Genomic DNA, 16,005 nt, shown 5'->3' on the forward strand with positions numbered 1-16,005 from the left:
TGCTGAAGATTTGACCCGTCTTCTCCCACCAGTGAACTACGACGTGTCCACCGCCAAGAACCTGCTGGTGCTGGCCGTGTCCCAGGAGGAGCAGCAGAAGTGGGTGAGCCGGCTGGTGAAGAAGATCCCGAAGAAGCCGCCGCCGCCGGAGCACTTTGCGCGCTCCTCGCCGCGCGCCTCCATGAAGGTTCAGCCCAGCCAGTCCATGAGGAGGCCCAGCCGACAGCTGCCCACCAGCAAGAGCAGGTAGCAGAGGACGCACCAAACTAAAGAGCCGTTATACTTCAGCAACACACGAATACATTCTACATGTTATTGAGACACATTAGAAGGACATACAGGAGGAAGAGTAGGCTGTGGGTTTTAATACACGATAAAAAGCAGATTCAAAGGGCAAGTATCGAAGTACTAGACTTGTATTTTTTTTTTTTTTTTTACTTTGGGCCTGAAAATACTCGTCTCCTCCATCGTGCACCAAGAGTTACCCAAAGCAACCAAAGCTATAAGACATTTCTGCACACGTTGGATATTATTTATCCAGACGAGCTGTTTTTTAAGTGATTATTACCTGTTTTTATTTGGAGAGTGATTATCTGCGGAGCTTCAGTCTTCATATATGTTGGGATTATTGCAGAAGATGATTGACTGTTTTTAATTTTCCCTTCTGGTCAGAACAGTCCTGCACTTTAAAGGAGGAGACTTTATTTTACGGATACTAGTGTGTGTGTGTGTGTTCAGTAGTCGTCACATGGCCATGAAAACCAATCTCCCCTTTCAGATTGGAGGACTTCAGTCTTCAGGACTGGCACTGGGCGTTGGATGATATCGATGATGATTGTTCCTCTATACATTTCTGATGACCACATATGGTAACACTGTGTGCAGTGTGTGCTGTGCAGTGCCGACCATGAAAAAAAAACAGGAGAAGCAGGATGCCGTTTGTGTGGTGGAACTGTAAAAACGTCTCTTATCACGTCCACCATCTGATGTCATTTGCTCACTGGTCACATTATCCTGTTAACTCCATTTTAAAATTGTCTCCCCCCCTGGTGACGTTACCTCCTCTAACGTCAGCCCTCGCAGGTCAAATGGCATCAAAATGAGTCGAGAAGACTCCGGTAGTCACTGACTACCAATGACGACTTCTCCCGTCGGCTTCTTCCTTTGCGCTGACTCAGATCCTGAATGTGTGTCTATGTTTGTTTACCACTTTGTTGTTGGCACTTTGAGGTGGTGAATACACATGGACGTTTTGGGATCCGTTCATCTCATAGTTGGGATCACTTTTCCAATGGGTGGAAATTGAAGCAGATGTATGGATCTAAGATATCTTAGACTATCATGGGTTGTATTTATTTGATATACTAGGTACATTATCACTTTATACCAAAGCGGGACTTGGGCATAGTTGGTCCAAATGCGACTTGACTCTTATCATCTTGTATATCAGGAAAAAAGGTTCAAATGTATATATTTATTTCATATTATTTGTGCTATAAAACGAATAAAAGTTACGCAAATTTTTTTTTTTTAGATTTTTGATTTAAAATAAATGTCGGGAAACATTTAACTCTTAGAATCCGATGAACGCAAAGTGCATTCAAACATGCTCCTCTTGTCAGTAAAATAGCGCAGCGATTATTCATCACAGAGATGTAATGCTGATCCTGTGAAACTGGACAACCTGAACTTTCCAAAATGTCCAATCTGTGCTGTACGACCAGGCGTTTGCAAAGATAATTGAAGTTGCGTCATCATTACTCTCTGCATGAAGCATGAACCATCTCCACCTCCCCTTCTACTCTTAATTGAATAATTCTCAAAGTCCTGGTCGCTTCATAAAATGCTGAATATCTAAATAAACCAGCGAGTCCCTGGTTTGGGTTCCTGGTCACACGGAGTCATTCATTACATTTATTTTCCATTATCCACTAAACATATATTTTTTTTAAACTGCCGAGTCACACAGTGTCACACAAACATGGTTCTGATATTGTCAGCTTATAGACAATCTCCCCTACTCAACTATGAAAAGATATCGCCACTGACAATATTTGCTGGTGAGATACATGTAGAAACATACCAATTTCACAAGATGAAATAAAAAAATGTTCCTTGATATAAAGGTTAATGTACAAAATCTCTTTAAGTATTATCAACTTAAATAATGACAGATTTGATGGCCTTGAGTGTACTAGCATGAATATATAGCATGAATGGGGAGCCTCAACAATGACCAAGACATGAGCTTAAAAGTGAAGGTAGTGAAATCGCCCTGAAAGTAGCCCGGAGTTCAAAAGGTTCTAAAATCCAGGATCGTCTCTCCTGTTGTCTGAAGTTCAGCCGCAGCCTTGGTTTGACAGTTGTGCAACAGGATGACTTCACCGTACCATTAAATCACAGTGCAATCTTCCAGACATAACATGAAATATTTAGTGAGATTAACCTTGCCTCTGTTTGTCTCTCCTCCTCCAGTTAACCTTGCTCGGCAGTGTGGTGCATCTCCGAGGTGGCGGGGGTGTGTTTCCTCCTAAATCAAAGACTGTATACAAAGCTCTGTTTGCAGATCAGCACACTGAACTCCAACATCACTTCACGCATCCCCCCCCCACCCCCCCCCGCCCTGCTTCAAGCCTCTGAGAGTCACAAAGTCTGTCTTCCCCCTCTCTGTTCAACTTTGTATCCCGGACACTTACAAACCGGGCGGCTCGTAAACACAGAAGTCAAAGTCTTCTCTGGGGTCCTCGGCCGGAGCGATTTGGTGTCTCCGTGGCTGGAGTGGCTCGTTCAGCCCCCGCACAGCAGAGGAGAACTCTCGTAGGCGTGACTGAGGCCGGCCACGAGGGGATGAAACTTTACCTCAACAGTTCTCACCAGGACACACGGTCTGATTGAAGGACCCGACAGGACAACTCCTCGCCGTCACCTTGGGGGATTCTTGTGGCCAAAAAAAAAAAAAAAAAAAAAAAGGACGTTCTTGTGTTTAATGATTATGAAGGGTTTAATGGGGAACACTACACTCAGAAGATTTCTGTATTTTGTCAGCTTAAAAAAACCCACAGCTGAGGTTGTTGAACTTGATCCTGGATGGAGGGTCTGTACTTTTCAAGCTCTTTACCATAATGATTGTAGCTTCTTTGCTCCACACAGTTCTGCTTTCAGGTGCGTGTCCGCGGGGGTCACAGGATCTTGAATAAGGTACTTAAGCAAATGAGCTGTGACTTGTTGGAAGGACATTCAGGCGGGGAGGGAGTGTCACATCCCTCCTGGGTTTGAGCAAATAATTCCTTGAGTGCCTCTTATTCAGATTTTCTGACTCGGGCGTCGCTCTGAACCACCGGTTCGTCGGACGGCATTAGACGGAGGGGGGCCGCACACGAGATCCTCACAATCCCATAATACAAACCTGCACTGTCAGTTCTGAGGGGTTAATGTTTACTGAATCCAAGGGGTGCACCGTTAATGCTTCTCTGATCCGAGCTCAGCTCCTTTTGTTGCTTTGAATGTACATCTGGGCGTCACCAGAGACGACACACAGGCATTGTATTACGTGTATCCAAATATACTTGACTGAAGCCCCCTTTTTATTTCATCACCAACTCCTCTTGAGTGAACTTGCATGCGTTTGCTTTTTCAGGACCTCGCGCTCGAGTGCCGTCACCCTGCAGGCCACCGCCTACAAGCAAATGTCATTTTGTTTTCTTTATTCAGCCTTAAATGTAGAAATGAGAGGAAGTTCACCAGTAAGAAGCAGAAACAATGAAGGTATGCAATCATATCCTGATCCACCAGTCAAGTACTGAGCAGCACTATACCATTCAAAGTTTTTCTAAAAGTGTTTGTCCTGATATTTTTGTATTAAAAGTAACCAGACTCAGAGTTTGGACACTTCGTTGTGTGTATGTGACTTATAGCAGGTGGAGAGTAAACTCTGTGAGTGTGTGTGTGTGTGTGTGTGTGTGTGTGCGTGTGTGTGTGTGTGTGTGTGTGTGTGCGTGCGTGTGTGTGCTCTCTCCTTTACCCAAGAAGCATGTTTTATACATATAAATATACACAGTATATATTTTACATGCCATACAGTGCACATTATATTATTTATACAGCCTTGTCCACTTTGTATTTAAGGGCTCTACATCCAGATTGCATGTTTGCTACCAAACAGCTCTATAATAATAACCACTTCAACAATAAAGACATGGATGTGCCTTTTGGTTTTGGATTATTTTTCTCTGTCTTGGATGCTGTAAATTCTTTAGAGCTGCACAAGTTGAGTGATTTAAAAAAAAAAAAAAAAAAAAAATTCATGAATAACACTGAAATAAGCAAATTGGAAGAATGTTTGGTTTATTAAAATAGTTCATAAAATAACTTCACATTTATAAAAGCTTTTTAAAATACAGTATTTCTTATCCTGAGTAGGACGATCTCAGTTGTACTATCAAATATGAGTATTTTGTTCAGTCAGTATAAAGAAGCATTTGTTCTCATTACAGGTTCATTTTTACACACTGGAATGTCAGAGGAAAAAAATGTGTGGATTTAATACCGAGTTAAAAAAAAAAACATGTAAAAAAAGTCTTGCAACAGCTGCTAAGATAACCGTTGTTTTAATGACTGATGCAGCAAAATGTGAAGAATGAACTTCAGTCAGCTCCACGATGCAACTCTGAAGACGTTAGTCGTCCTTGTTGGATCTGCTTCTGCGTCTCTGGTAGAAGAGCACGGTGAACAGCACCCACAGGTTCAGCAGGGTCATCACGACGAACCGCACCAGAACTGTGACGAGCGGGAGACGTTATTACAACCGAGATGGCGAGACGGAAACAACCGAGTTGATGAAAAATGTTTTGGCGTGAATCGTCTCGGTAAAGTAGCGCTTTATTTATAAATACTGAATGAATACCGATCACTCAAAGATCTGCGGTTTAGAAGATGTACCACGAGAGATACGAGATCAGTTTCATTCACGGCAGAAGATCGTGAGACATCAGCAGAAAATGGGATTCTTTATATTGAAAAAAATACAAATAACTCATAAATCTAATCTCACTTCCTGTTTAAAACATTCATTTGGCTTCAAAGTTGGCAATTATTACCAACAGAATTTCCTCTTTTCAGCAGCCTGGTTCACGTTAACCTGAGTTTATGTGAAGACAGGAATGACAGTCCCGACTGAGTACTTTCCTACGTTGTGTAGAATTAGTTTGACTTTGATGCGTAGACACATCACTGATCAGATCCAGGTGCTTAAAGTGGTCAGGAGGCCTCCGGTTGACGTGAACATTTCTTGTCAAAAAGTCACAAAGCTCATTTTAAAAGTAGACAGACCACAAATAAATGCAAAACAACAACAACATAATAATATGGCTGTGTTGTTTGTAGTCAAGCAGCCCTCTGATGAAATGTGAGTCTCTAAGCGCACACCAAGATTCCCCATAAAAACCACCAAAGAAAATCCTCATTTGACACCACGATGGAAGTGACTTAGAAAACAAATCTTTTTCCTTCTGAAATGTTTACAGACTTCATTAAATATTCCTTATTTGCGATTCAGACTGACTCACCCTGCATGTCTCCAGTTGTCACCGTGGTGGTGTAAATCCGCGCTGAAACAAAGAGGAAGCCGAGTTAATGACATCCTCGTTATCCAACAGAGCGTCTGATATTTAATTTATGAGGCGTTGAATTGCTAATTGATTAAATTAGGAGCCGAGTAAATAGTATCATACATATTCAGGAACTGAAACGCAAACAGTACTTCAGGGAGGCGAGTTTATAAGCACTTAAAAACTGGTTGGATGGATTAAGTTTGTGAAGGATTTCTAAACACAAGTGTCAGACGGATTTACTCGGAGAATAGTACCAGACTTTTATTTGACCATTTGTGCATTTCTGGTATCACAGATCTGGATTACACTTTAGTTTTTTAGCTCCTTGCTTTGCTTTTTGTATTTACTGCCGCTGCAAATCTTAGTGCCATTTTCAGCTGTTAAATCAGTTGGCTACTTTACCATGTGCACCAACAAACAGGAAAAGTAGGTGATTGTAGTCAGTGAGCTTAAACAGCAGTTAGCAGCTGCAGAGGCAGATATTTCCCTTGTGAGACGGTGGAGACCAAAAACAGCTAAAAGCAAAACTTTGATATGATAAGATTATACAGTGTGTCACTGTTGTGTTTACAGCTTGTTTTTGCTGCCTCAAAGTGGTCAGATTTAAATGATATCAGCATCTACTACATATAATCTGTCATATTCCTTTTCCTAGTATAAGTGTTGGGTTGAGAAATGCAACACAGCCACTACAAAACAATTGAAAATGCTTTTTATACAATGAACTTCATTATGATAAATCTCTCTGAAGTCCTTGAATTGAATTTGAACCAAAATGTAAAGGCGGGAAACACTGAGGACTACTTCGTTTCCACTCACCTATGCACGTGTAGGTGGCCAAACCCCAGGAGAGGGCGCTAACCTGCCCCGCGTCCTTCGACCTCCACAGGCATTGCAGCTGGGCAAACTTACTGGCTGCACTGATGAAGGTGCACAAACTCTGAGGAGACAGCAGAGGTCAGACAGACACATGCTGTCATAACATGACAGGTTGAACGCCACAATTAAGGTAAGAAAAAAGTTTCAAACACTTTACAAAACTTCCATTATCTTAAACTTTAAGGGGGGGGGGGGGGTGTGTCACTTGCAGGATCACTGTTCTCACCTGTTTCTATGGAAAATGCCTGAAGACATTTTCATCTCATTAAACAAAGAGAGCGTTTTGGCATTTATAAGGTCTGGGTATGTTTCTGAGGTACAGCAGGTGAAATGAGGTCTGGATAACTTTCTCCTCAAATCTCCGCCTCATTACTCCTGAATGATAACGTGCCACTTTTCTTTTTTTTCCCTTTCTTTTCTTACTCTGTCGCATATACTGTGACTTATGATTAATGTTTAACTGCTTTATTACCATGGCCAGATCTATGATCCACTTCTCCACCGTGAGGAGCTTCCAGCCGCCGACAAACCTGAACGCAGTACGTTAAGGCAGCAACACGAGGCACAAAAAGGCAAACGGCTCATTGATTTTCTTTAACGTCAAGTGAACATGTTCCCATCCATCGATACTAGAAAGTGAAAGGATACAGCGCGGCGTAGACGAGGCTGTGCCGCAGGCGGCCGTTGTAGTGCAGAATCAGGAGCAGGAGAATGAAGTCTGAGGACGCAGGGCGGTGTTAGATCTGGTCCCACTTAGGACTGTGTTTGACTTTCATTTCATTTCCCTGATACACCGTCGCTTCAGGAAGTATTCAGACCCCCTCGCTTTCTGAGTAGCTATCAAAGTTACAAAATACGTAAAAAACGGCCAACTACAGCAGTCAAATTTAAGATTTGATATTAATGCACGATTAATAATCTAACAACATATTAAGTTGCTGTTTCTCTGCATTGAGTACTTTTAATATTAAGCTGAATATTTAAAATACATTTTCCTGCTTAAGCTTGCAGGCAAGTTAGTGTGATTGAAGAGAGGAGCACGAGGCATTAACACCAAATGATCAAATATTTAAAGGGTCACGGTCAAGAAGATTAATTCTGCAGAAAATCTGAAATAAATGACACATTTTCTTAAATAAAAAATGACAGCAAGACATAAATGAACGTGACAGGATGAGATGACTTACCTTGAGTGATGAGGATGGGATATTCCAGGTATGTTGGAGGTGGGTAGTCATAGTACATTTGGTATGTTACAAAAACAATGAACCTGTAAAACATAGGGTGTCAGGTTATTGATTATGTATTATAATATTCAGCAATGATTAAGACATTTAAAAGATGTCGAAGGGAAAAACAAAACAGGGCTTGGAACAAAAGCAGATCTCTCAAAGCCTGAAGCAGTCGGAAGAGATTCGCTCGACATGTCAGCAAACTTACAGGCGACTGTAGTTCAGTAACAGGAAGTTCATTCATTTATTCCTTTACAGGAGCAGCTTGGTTAAATATGTTCAGCAAACATGATGAGTAAACAGTCGCAGTCTTCAGTGAAAAAGAAATTCTGCAGCGCAACAGCTGAAGGTCCCGTTTATCAAGCCAACATGCAGTTGGACGCAAACGTAAACAGAGACCGACCGATACTGGAGTTTATACTAGTATTAAGAAGGTAACAAAAAATAAAAATAAAAATCTGATATTGCTTAACCAAAATTTGGTTATCAAACTCTTGCGGTAAAGATAATGAAGGTCGGATATTTTACAGTTTAACGATGAACTTTATTGTCCACACTGACATCAATGTACTGAAAGTGAGAAGTTCACTGAGAATGTAATAATCAGAAATTAAAAAAACAACTAAACAAACACACATAAATGCAACAGTTTATTAAATTACTTTTAAGCATTATGCTCTGTAAAAAAAAAAAAAAAAAAAGATAGTATGTCGGCACTACTGTCAACATATACGCCAATACCGGTTGATTTATGACAGGCCGATATCATCTTGTGAAATCAGGCTCTGGTATACGGGTTAAATCCCTACGTGCACAGCAGGTGATCGCTGAGAAACTAATACGAAGTGAAGCTGCTGCAATGAGAAACCATCAAAATGATATTGATTACATTTAAGCTGAAGCTACAACCCCAACCTTCACATATTTGTGATGTCAAATTGCTGCTCGAGACAGCTGCACTAAATTGAATCATTAATGAAGTTATGAAAAAAAAAAAAAAAAAAAAAATCAATTTGCCACATCACCGGTGATGCAGCCCGTGATGGCTTGTATGTGTTGACAGAAAAGCAGATTCATTAAGTTTGGGCAGTTTTTTTGGGGGGGGAAGTATGAAAAAAACCTCTAATTTGTGAAGTCGTCTCTCAGTCAGACGTAACGATGAATGAAATCGGAGCGCCAGCTGACATCATCCAGGATGGTGTTATTAAATAAAGCTTATTTTACCTTTGAACTGCGGTCAAATACTGCACGTGAAGTGGTTTTTTTTTTTAAATTTTCCACTGGTGAAAATGCCAAATCTGCGACTGATTCCCGCCAGCGATCAAGGAGAAGCTTCTCTGCATTGCAGCCATGCTGAGTCCTTCAGGTTGATAGAGCTTATTTATAAAGGACGTTTATTTTTATATATATATATATTTTTTTGTTGCTTTTTCACTATTGCATGCACAATGACAGCAGGCCATCGCTCACCGGCACACTACTGACATTTAGGAGAGACATGGACACAGAGAAGACACAGAAACGCTTATTTTCGCCCAACAGGGACTCTTCAGATAAAAAGCTTTAAAACAGACAGGGACACCACTTCCTGCTCCACAAGTGTAGTTCTTAAACTAATCCAGTGCACTGATTTACCATCAGACACACAGATCTAATGTCCTCAATATCCCCAGCTGTGTGAACAAAGCACGATTGTTCAGTGTTAAGCCCTCCTGGTGGGATTATGTTTTCATTATAAGGTAGCTTCGTCAGTTGTGTGTGTGTGTCCTCATGTCCCATATGACGCTAAATCTAAAAGAAAAACCAAAAACTGATTTTGCAATTTTGTTCAGTTAAGTAGAAAGGAATAGAAAAAAAATAAAAATAACACACGTGTTATAAAAATAAATAAATAAATAAAAGACAGATGGTGGTTTAATTTGATGATTTTTTTTTTTTGAACAGAGTTTGGAAACGTGGCTGTTTTCTCTGCACATGAAATGAAACCGATGAGAAACAGGAAAGGCAGCACATCACTACTCCGCAGGCATCAGTGAGTTAATGCACAGTGCGCCTCACCGCACCGGTCACAACTCATCTTTATTTATTATTATTATTTTGTGTGTGCCAATGAGCTGCACACTTTTCATATGAAACAACAGTATTCAGCCTATTCCAAAAATTAAAAAAAACAACAACACATCTGTACCCGATCAGCTCGAGCAGCAGGCTGTTGAGGCTGACTCCGGTCGTAGATTTCGCCCGGATCAGTGCAAAGATCTGCGGGAACTTCAGCACCATGCACGCAAACAGCGTGCTGAAGTTGGCGACGTGTAAAAACGCGTCGGACTGCATCATGTCCAGATGGAAATCACAAAAAAAACAGAAACTTCGGATTGACAAGAGTCGTTGCAAATAACGAGCTGCCAGGATGCTGCCGACGCTGCACCGTCAGGATGCTTGAATTTAAAAATGATTTCCGTTTCAAACCTTCAAAATAAATCTGATGCGTCATTTGTAATCGTGCCAGAATATTTAGGTCGGGAGGAAAATACTTTTTAAAAGTAAATAAGCTTAATACTGACTCCATTGAAAGTCTAAAAATATCTTATTTGAGTAAACTATGCATCAATAGATACAGGCATGCTATTATTTTGAAGGCAGAGTTGTTTTATTTCCTTTATCAACGCGGCGACTTGTTTGTTTCCTGTCAGCTGGCATCTTTTCTCACTTCCGCGTACATCCACTGAAATGGTCGGCGCTAAATTGGATCAGGCGGAAGGACGCACTCTGTAAAGTCGACTTTCTCGTGATTGTGGATTTTCTAAAATGATCGACACCCATCTTCATCCCCGATCCTAACACCAACACGAACTCTCCCGCAAACGGAACAACCAACAACAGGCGGAGCGTCCCTCCCGCCGATCCAGTCTGGCACCACCCGCACTGTAAATGCTCCACCTGTCTTCTCATTTAAAATGAGCCTGCACCCCCCAACAAAACCCTGCAAGACCCATTTGAACAAAGTCATTTCTGCAGCAACGTGATGAGAAGCTTCGAAGCCTCTCTCGGAATTATTTCTAATTTAGTCTTTAAAATAGATTAATATTTTATAATCTGCTGTGTGGATTAGACATTTGGCATTATCTATTACTTGCAGCATAACGACACGAATTCAGTCCACACACACTTTAATGGAAAACCTTTATTCCGAGGAGACATTGACTGTTATTAAGCAGCAAAATCCAAATTCTCTTAAACTAAAATGTTTTTCAAATTTATTGGGGTCCAGCAATTTCCTTCACATTTAAACAAAGGGACAGTGATTTATAACGACGTTAAAATATCCATAATGGCATTCAAAGGCACCGGTGGAAAAATCACCTGAGAAGTGCTGCTATTCGCACAAAGTGCAGGCGGACGCTACATCTTCATCAAATAAACTGGATGTAACTTCACGGCGCCACCAGGAAAATATGGCTTAGATATCCTGGAAACATGTAACAGTCATTTTAGGAATAAACAAAAAAACAACAACAATTTGATCACAAAATAAAATACACACTACAAGAATCAGACAGAGATTCTCAGTCTGATTCTCTGTGTTATCGAGGATCTACAGCCACTTTTTACTTGCTTTTAAGTTGTCTGCTTGTTTTCTCGGGTGTCCCTGAGACACCACAACGGTTCACGGGCCTTTATAGTCTTTAACATTTGATCAGGCGTCTCGTTAGATCGTCGAGTATCTGATTAAATACCCGACGGAGCTCGGGTGACGTGAATCTGATCTGTCTTCCCTTCTCATCTGTCTTCGTCAGTGTTGCTTTTCTGTACGCTGCTTGTAACTTTTTTTTTTTTTTAAACGTGGCAAAAAGCGCCGATTAGAAACAAGCAGAAGTTCCAGATGTGATGTGGCTCAGCTCCGTGGAGGTCAGGCAGGGCAGCGTCTCGGGGCCTTTTTTGCGCCTGTGACGACTTCCCCGCCCGACGAACATCCTGTCCAATCGGATCAACTCCCTCCCCAGCGGAGTGGACAGTCTGCTGCCGAACATCTGGTTGGTGGTGTTGGGGACACGATTAGGGAAGAGTGACACGTTGGTGGGCTGAGGCTCCTCTGACCTCAGCTGTCCCTGCAAACACACAGGGGGTAATGTCACAGCTGCATGTCGTATAATGGCTGTCACAGATGGCTTGTTGTGATGCTTTTTATTTTTTTTTTTATAATAAAACTGTTCTAAACTTTAATAAACGGCAAATTCAGGTTGAGTAACCACCGTACAGGATTTCTAGGAGTGACATCATTGGTTAGGTATAAGTAAAAAAACAAACAAAATTCAGTGCACATCCCCAGTGTCCGGCAGTTTGAACATTATTTAGCCAAATTAACTAATATATTTAGATTTTCTTTTCAAGTAAGCCTTATTTCCAAAGCAGAACAGTAGCTCACAGTTTACTCACCATCTGATCATAGTTCCTGAGAAAGCTCCAGTTCTTCTCCCTGTTGGACCAGAATCTATTGGTTACATCTGTTGAGCTTCAATAACCTTTGAACTAATAACTTGCCATGACTTAAAACTGACTTCGTTATTAGATTTCGTAACCACCACCCGTTAGAAATAGAGTTTTCTTGTTTTGACGAGACCTTTTCTTTTGAGTTTGACAATCTGTTCGTACTCACCACTCCAGGGCTCCTCTCCTCTCTCTCCACACCAACTCTTTCCACGCTTGGTCCTGTTTAACGGCATCGGTCCTGTCCGGGTTTGGCACCACGTGTGCAGTTCCCCCTCCTGTGTTTTCTGTGCCGTCCGCCGGCTGCGTCGTCGTCGTCGTCGTCCTGCTCCCATTCAGTCTCTCTGGTGAGCGGTAACCTGCCGAGGACAAGCGCCTGACGTTGTTCAAATCCATTCTGGGGGCTGGGATTAAAAATGAATACAGGTCGTGAAACTGAGCCGAGTCGACTTGTTGAAGAATGGACCGAATGGTGGTTTGAGCGCCGGTCTGAGGAGTGAGGGGGAGAAATCACTGCTGGTCTGTTTACGTTTCCATGGATACGGTTGAGCGGCTGTACATTGTTCTCACCGGCCGAGAGCAAATAACAAGAGCTCCACAATATAATGTGTAAACAGTCCCAAGATTTACATACAGAATTTAGAATATTGTATTTAATGGCCCTTTTTGACAGTAAGTCTATTGGAAGATTGGACATTTTGTTCGCGTGGACCATCGGGTCAGGGCCCCTTCAAAATAATAACTAGGAAGATGCACATAAAGTTCGATGTTTTATTTTCATTTTACCAGAGTAGAAAAAGCCTTTCTGCCAGCTTTTCATTCATGCGGTTCTTCAAACTCAGAACCTCCAGAACACGATGCACCGTGTTCTTCGCTCTCTGTTCGCAGTCCTTCTCCTTCACCCTCGTCTCGCTGCAGACTCTCCACCCTCGCCGAGGCTTTCGCCGAAGTTCGGCCCTCGGGGGAGACGCGAGGCGATGCACGACGGTGAAAACGTTATGAGAAATACTTGCATCACGTCCCTCAACCACCGCTGGGGGGAGGAAAAGACGGGCAAAGCGAGTCAGAGAGGAGTTTGAATGTGATGCTCGCAGCGGCAGAGCTGGTAGAAATCCTCACAGTAAGAGGCAGAAGTTCAGTCTGTTGGAAACACAGAGAACCGTCCACCGACAGGCTTTCCTCAGCCTGCCTGGAGGTTCGTGTTAACCTGGTTGCTTTAAAATACTTTAAAACAACTGAAGCAGGTTTCAGTATCTCACAGTGTAATAATACACACAATTCATCACCGATTCCTAAACATGCAGAGAGAACGAAACATGTCCTGTTAATTGCAGAGAAAAACAGCATTTAATCAATATGCACCAGATATTTAGTGGATATAATTTAATTTGGATAATATAAATATAAATACATCTCTCAAGCAATTGATTTGTATTTACTTAATATTTTTAAGTTGCAGGCTCATTGTTTGACACACTAGCAGTAAATCCAACACACTTTAACTGTTGCTTTCATTAACATGTGTTTAATTTGTTTTGTTTGGATATTCAGTACATTTTATTCAAAGTTTAGTACCTAAAATCTACTCAATTATATTTGGAGTCACTTTGTCGCCACAATTTTAAAAGTAACTCAGGGTCATATTTATTAGAGCGAGGAGCTGTTTTTAATTCATACATGAATTTTGTTCAAGGAGCCACTTTATGGAATCTTTTAAGGGGTTTTCTGCTCATTTTCTTGGATGTCGTTGCCACACATCTTGAGTTCAGGCCTCCCACAGAGGAAATAATCTTTCTGTCTTTAACATTTGATCCGGCGTCTCGTTAGATCGTCGAGTATCTGATTAAATACCCGACGGAGCTCGGGTGACGTGAATCTGATCTGTCTTCCCTTCTCATCTGTCTTCGTCAGTGTTGCTTTTCTGTACGCTGCTTGTAACTTTTTTTTTTTTTTTTAACGTGGCAAAAAGCGCCGATTAGAAACAAGCAGAGGTTCCAGATGTGATGTGGCTCAGCTCCGTGGAGGTCAGGCAGGGCAGCGTCTCGGGGCCTTTTCTTGCGCCTGTGACGACTTCCCCACCCGACGAACATCCTGTCCAATCGGATCAACTGATGCCGAACATCTGGTTGGTGGTGTTGGGGACACGATTAGGGAAGAGTGACACGTTGCCAAGGCTCCTCTGACCTCGTCTGCTCCTACAAACGAACATATTTTATGCAAATGCGCTCCAAATTTGTTGCATCGTGATGACTGGTCATTATCTGTGGACTTGATGTGCAGAGGTACGAGGTCATCGTTTCATAATTTAAAGAGAGTTAGAAAAGATTCTCCAGGTTCAGTAAACAACAGCATTTTTCAGCGAAACGTCACTAAATTGTGGCCTGTGTGAATATATACATTTAAGCATCCCACCAGACTGGGGAGGTTTGCTGGATTTAAAATTTAAAACCTCTGTTCCACCGAGCTGTTACCTTCGAGCATGACGTTGCATCCTCTGTCTCAGAGTCGCCTCTATTGATTGCTTTGTGTGTGTAAATCAGCAAAGTGAGCGTCGCGTTAATATCTAATTAATTCATTAATTAATAAAACAGTGTTTTTGTCTGAGGAGAAATTGTGAATTCTGCAACTGAATCATAAAATGTTCTTCAGAGAATGTGTGTATGACAGGATTTCTGACATTATTTTTGAATTATTTCAAGATCTGGAAATTTGGCGGATTATTTCATCTGAATTTTTTTTTTTTTTTTTTTTTTAATCCGAATTACACAACACTAACATTCAAACTGTTAACATTGAATTTTATTATCATGCAGAGTATAGATTTATTTTTTATTTTTTTTAACCCGGCTTCAATAAAAGATGTAGTTGAATTACATTTATTTTGAAGACCGGAAGTTGTGCAATAAGCGCCTTTATTCTGAAGCCCAAACGCCAGCGGAAGTTACTTCAGTGAGAGTGACGGAAATGAATCCCGCTGCTGGCTCTCCAGCCAGTTCCTCCAGGAACCAATCGGAACCATCAGCGAGGTGAAGGTAAACGCTTCATGTGGGTTTTTTTTACACACCTTTACCGACCTGACGAGATATTTATTTACATTTCTAGTCGCCAAATGCGTTTTTAATTTGCCAGAAACCGTTTGGCCCACGCCAACATCCCCGTTACCTCCGTGGAGCTAACGGGACGGAGGGAGGGAGAGAAAGGGGGAGAGAAAAGGGGGGGTGAGGGGGCTCCTCCTCGCAAACTTTTCCGCGTCACACGACTGAAGCAGCTGCTGCTGCGTCCTCGGGACGAAGCGTGAGCTCGGACGTGACGTCACAAGGTGTGCTTTTTACCTGCTGCGGAGCACGAGCCGGCTTTTTTTTTTTTTTGAACACGTGCTAACCGGCTAACTGTGCTAGGTCTAATAACTGTTGTATTAACAGACGAAGTTGATGGTAAAAAAAAAAAAAATCAATTAAGGTGGTGTTTTTTTTTGTTTTTTTGGGGGAGGATGAGGTGAACAGCTGTAGTTTGTTTCCTCCGCGGCTACGAACACGTGAGCGGAGGGAGGGGTTGGTGGTGTTGGTGGTAGCCTCGGATGAAGGGTCACAGACCGGATTACAAACAGATATTCATAATCTGTTCAACCACATCACGTTTGTTAAGAAGCTGTGAAGCCACGAAGGTGGAGGAGGTTTTGTTTGTGACTGCAGAGTGAGTGGTTGGGATGCCCACAGGTGCTTTCTGACGTGCAGGTGGAGTCGACGGCAGAAAGGTGGAGCTGCTGCACGTTTTTAATAGGAACGACAGGAGGTGTG

General features: G+C 41.9%; 4 protein-coding genes across 4 annotated transcripts in view; 2 read left to right on the forward strand and 2 right to left on the reverse strand.

Moving 5' to 3' along the window:
* The window catches only part of rock2a (rho-associated, coiled-coil containing protein kinase 2a), a 40,228-nt gene extending 36,017 nt beyond the window's left edge, over positions 1 to 4,211 (forward strand). The window contains exons 31-32 of the mRNA XM_069723900.1: positions 33 to 246; positions 2,476 to 4,211. Of these exons, the coding sequence (XP_069580001.1) occupies positions 33 to 246; positions 2,476 to 2,479 (218 nt within the window). The 3' untranslated portion in view covers positions 2,480 to 4,211. The remainder of the gene's footprint in view (positions 1 to 32; positions 247 to 2,475) is intronic.
* A 99-nt stretch (positions 4,212 to 4,310) lies between these two features.
* Positions 4,311 to 10,135, reverse strand: slc66a3 (solute carrier family 66 member 3). The gene is made up of 7 exons (XM_069723901.1): positions 9,909 to 10,135; positions 7,676 to 7,758; positions 7,137 to 7,206; positions 6,961 to 7,018; positions 6,429 to 6,549; positions 5,565 to 5,606; positions 4,311 to 4,776 (listed from the first exon to the last, which is right to left on the reverse strand). Exons 1-7 carry the CDS (start codon positions 10,055 to 10,057, stop codon positions 4,676 to 4,678), a joined length of 624 nt encoding a protein of 207 aa, XP_069580002.1. The 5' UTR covers positions 10,058 to 10,135; the 3' UTR covers positions 4,311 to 4,675.
* An 807-nt stretch (positions 10,136 to 10,942) lies between these two features.
* Positions 10,943 to 12,643, reverse strand: cimip5 (ciliary microtubule inner protein 5). The gene is made up of 3 exons (XM_069723926.1): positions 12,378 to 12,643; positions 12,158 to 12,197; positions 10,943 to 11,829 (listed from the first exon to the last, which is right to left on the reverse strand). Exons 1-3 carry the CDS (start codon positions 12,602 to 12,604, stop codon positions 11,581 to 11,583), a joined length of 516 nt encoding a protein of 171 aa, XP_069580027.1. The 5' UTR covers positions 12,605 to 12,643; the 3' UTR covers positions 10,943 to 11,580.
* A 2,511-nt stretch (positions 12,644 to 15,154) lies between these two features.
* LOC138636074 (CAP-Gly domain-containing linker protein 4-like) overlaps positions 15,155 to 16,005 on the forward strand; it is a 31,190-nt gene continuing 30,339 nt past the window's right edge. The window contains exon 1 of the mRNA XM_069723909.1: positions 15,155 to 15,240. The gene's annotated coding sequence lies outside the window, so the exon portion shown is untranslated. The remainder of the gene's footprint in view (positions 15,241 to 16,005) is intronic.

This window comes from Brachyistius frenatus, unplaced genomic scaffold (assembly GCF_029030835.1).
Source record: "Brachyistius frenatus isolate BFR_SWC_R1_liver_20210118 unplaced genomic scaffold, ASM2903083v1 Contig_350, whole genome shotgun sequence".
Taxonomy (NCBI): domain Eukaryota; kingdom Metazoa; phylum Chordata; class Actinopteri; family Embiotocidae; genus Brachyistius; species Brachyistius frenatus.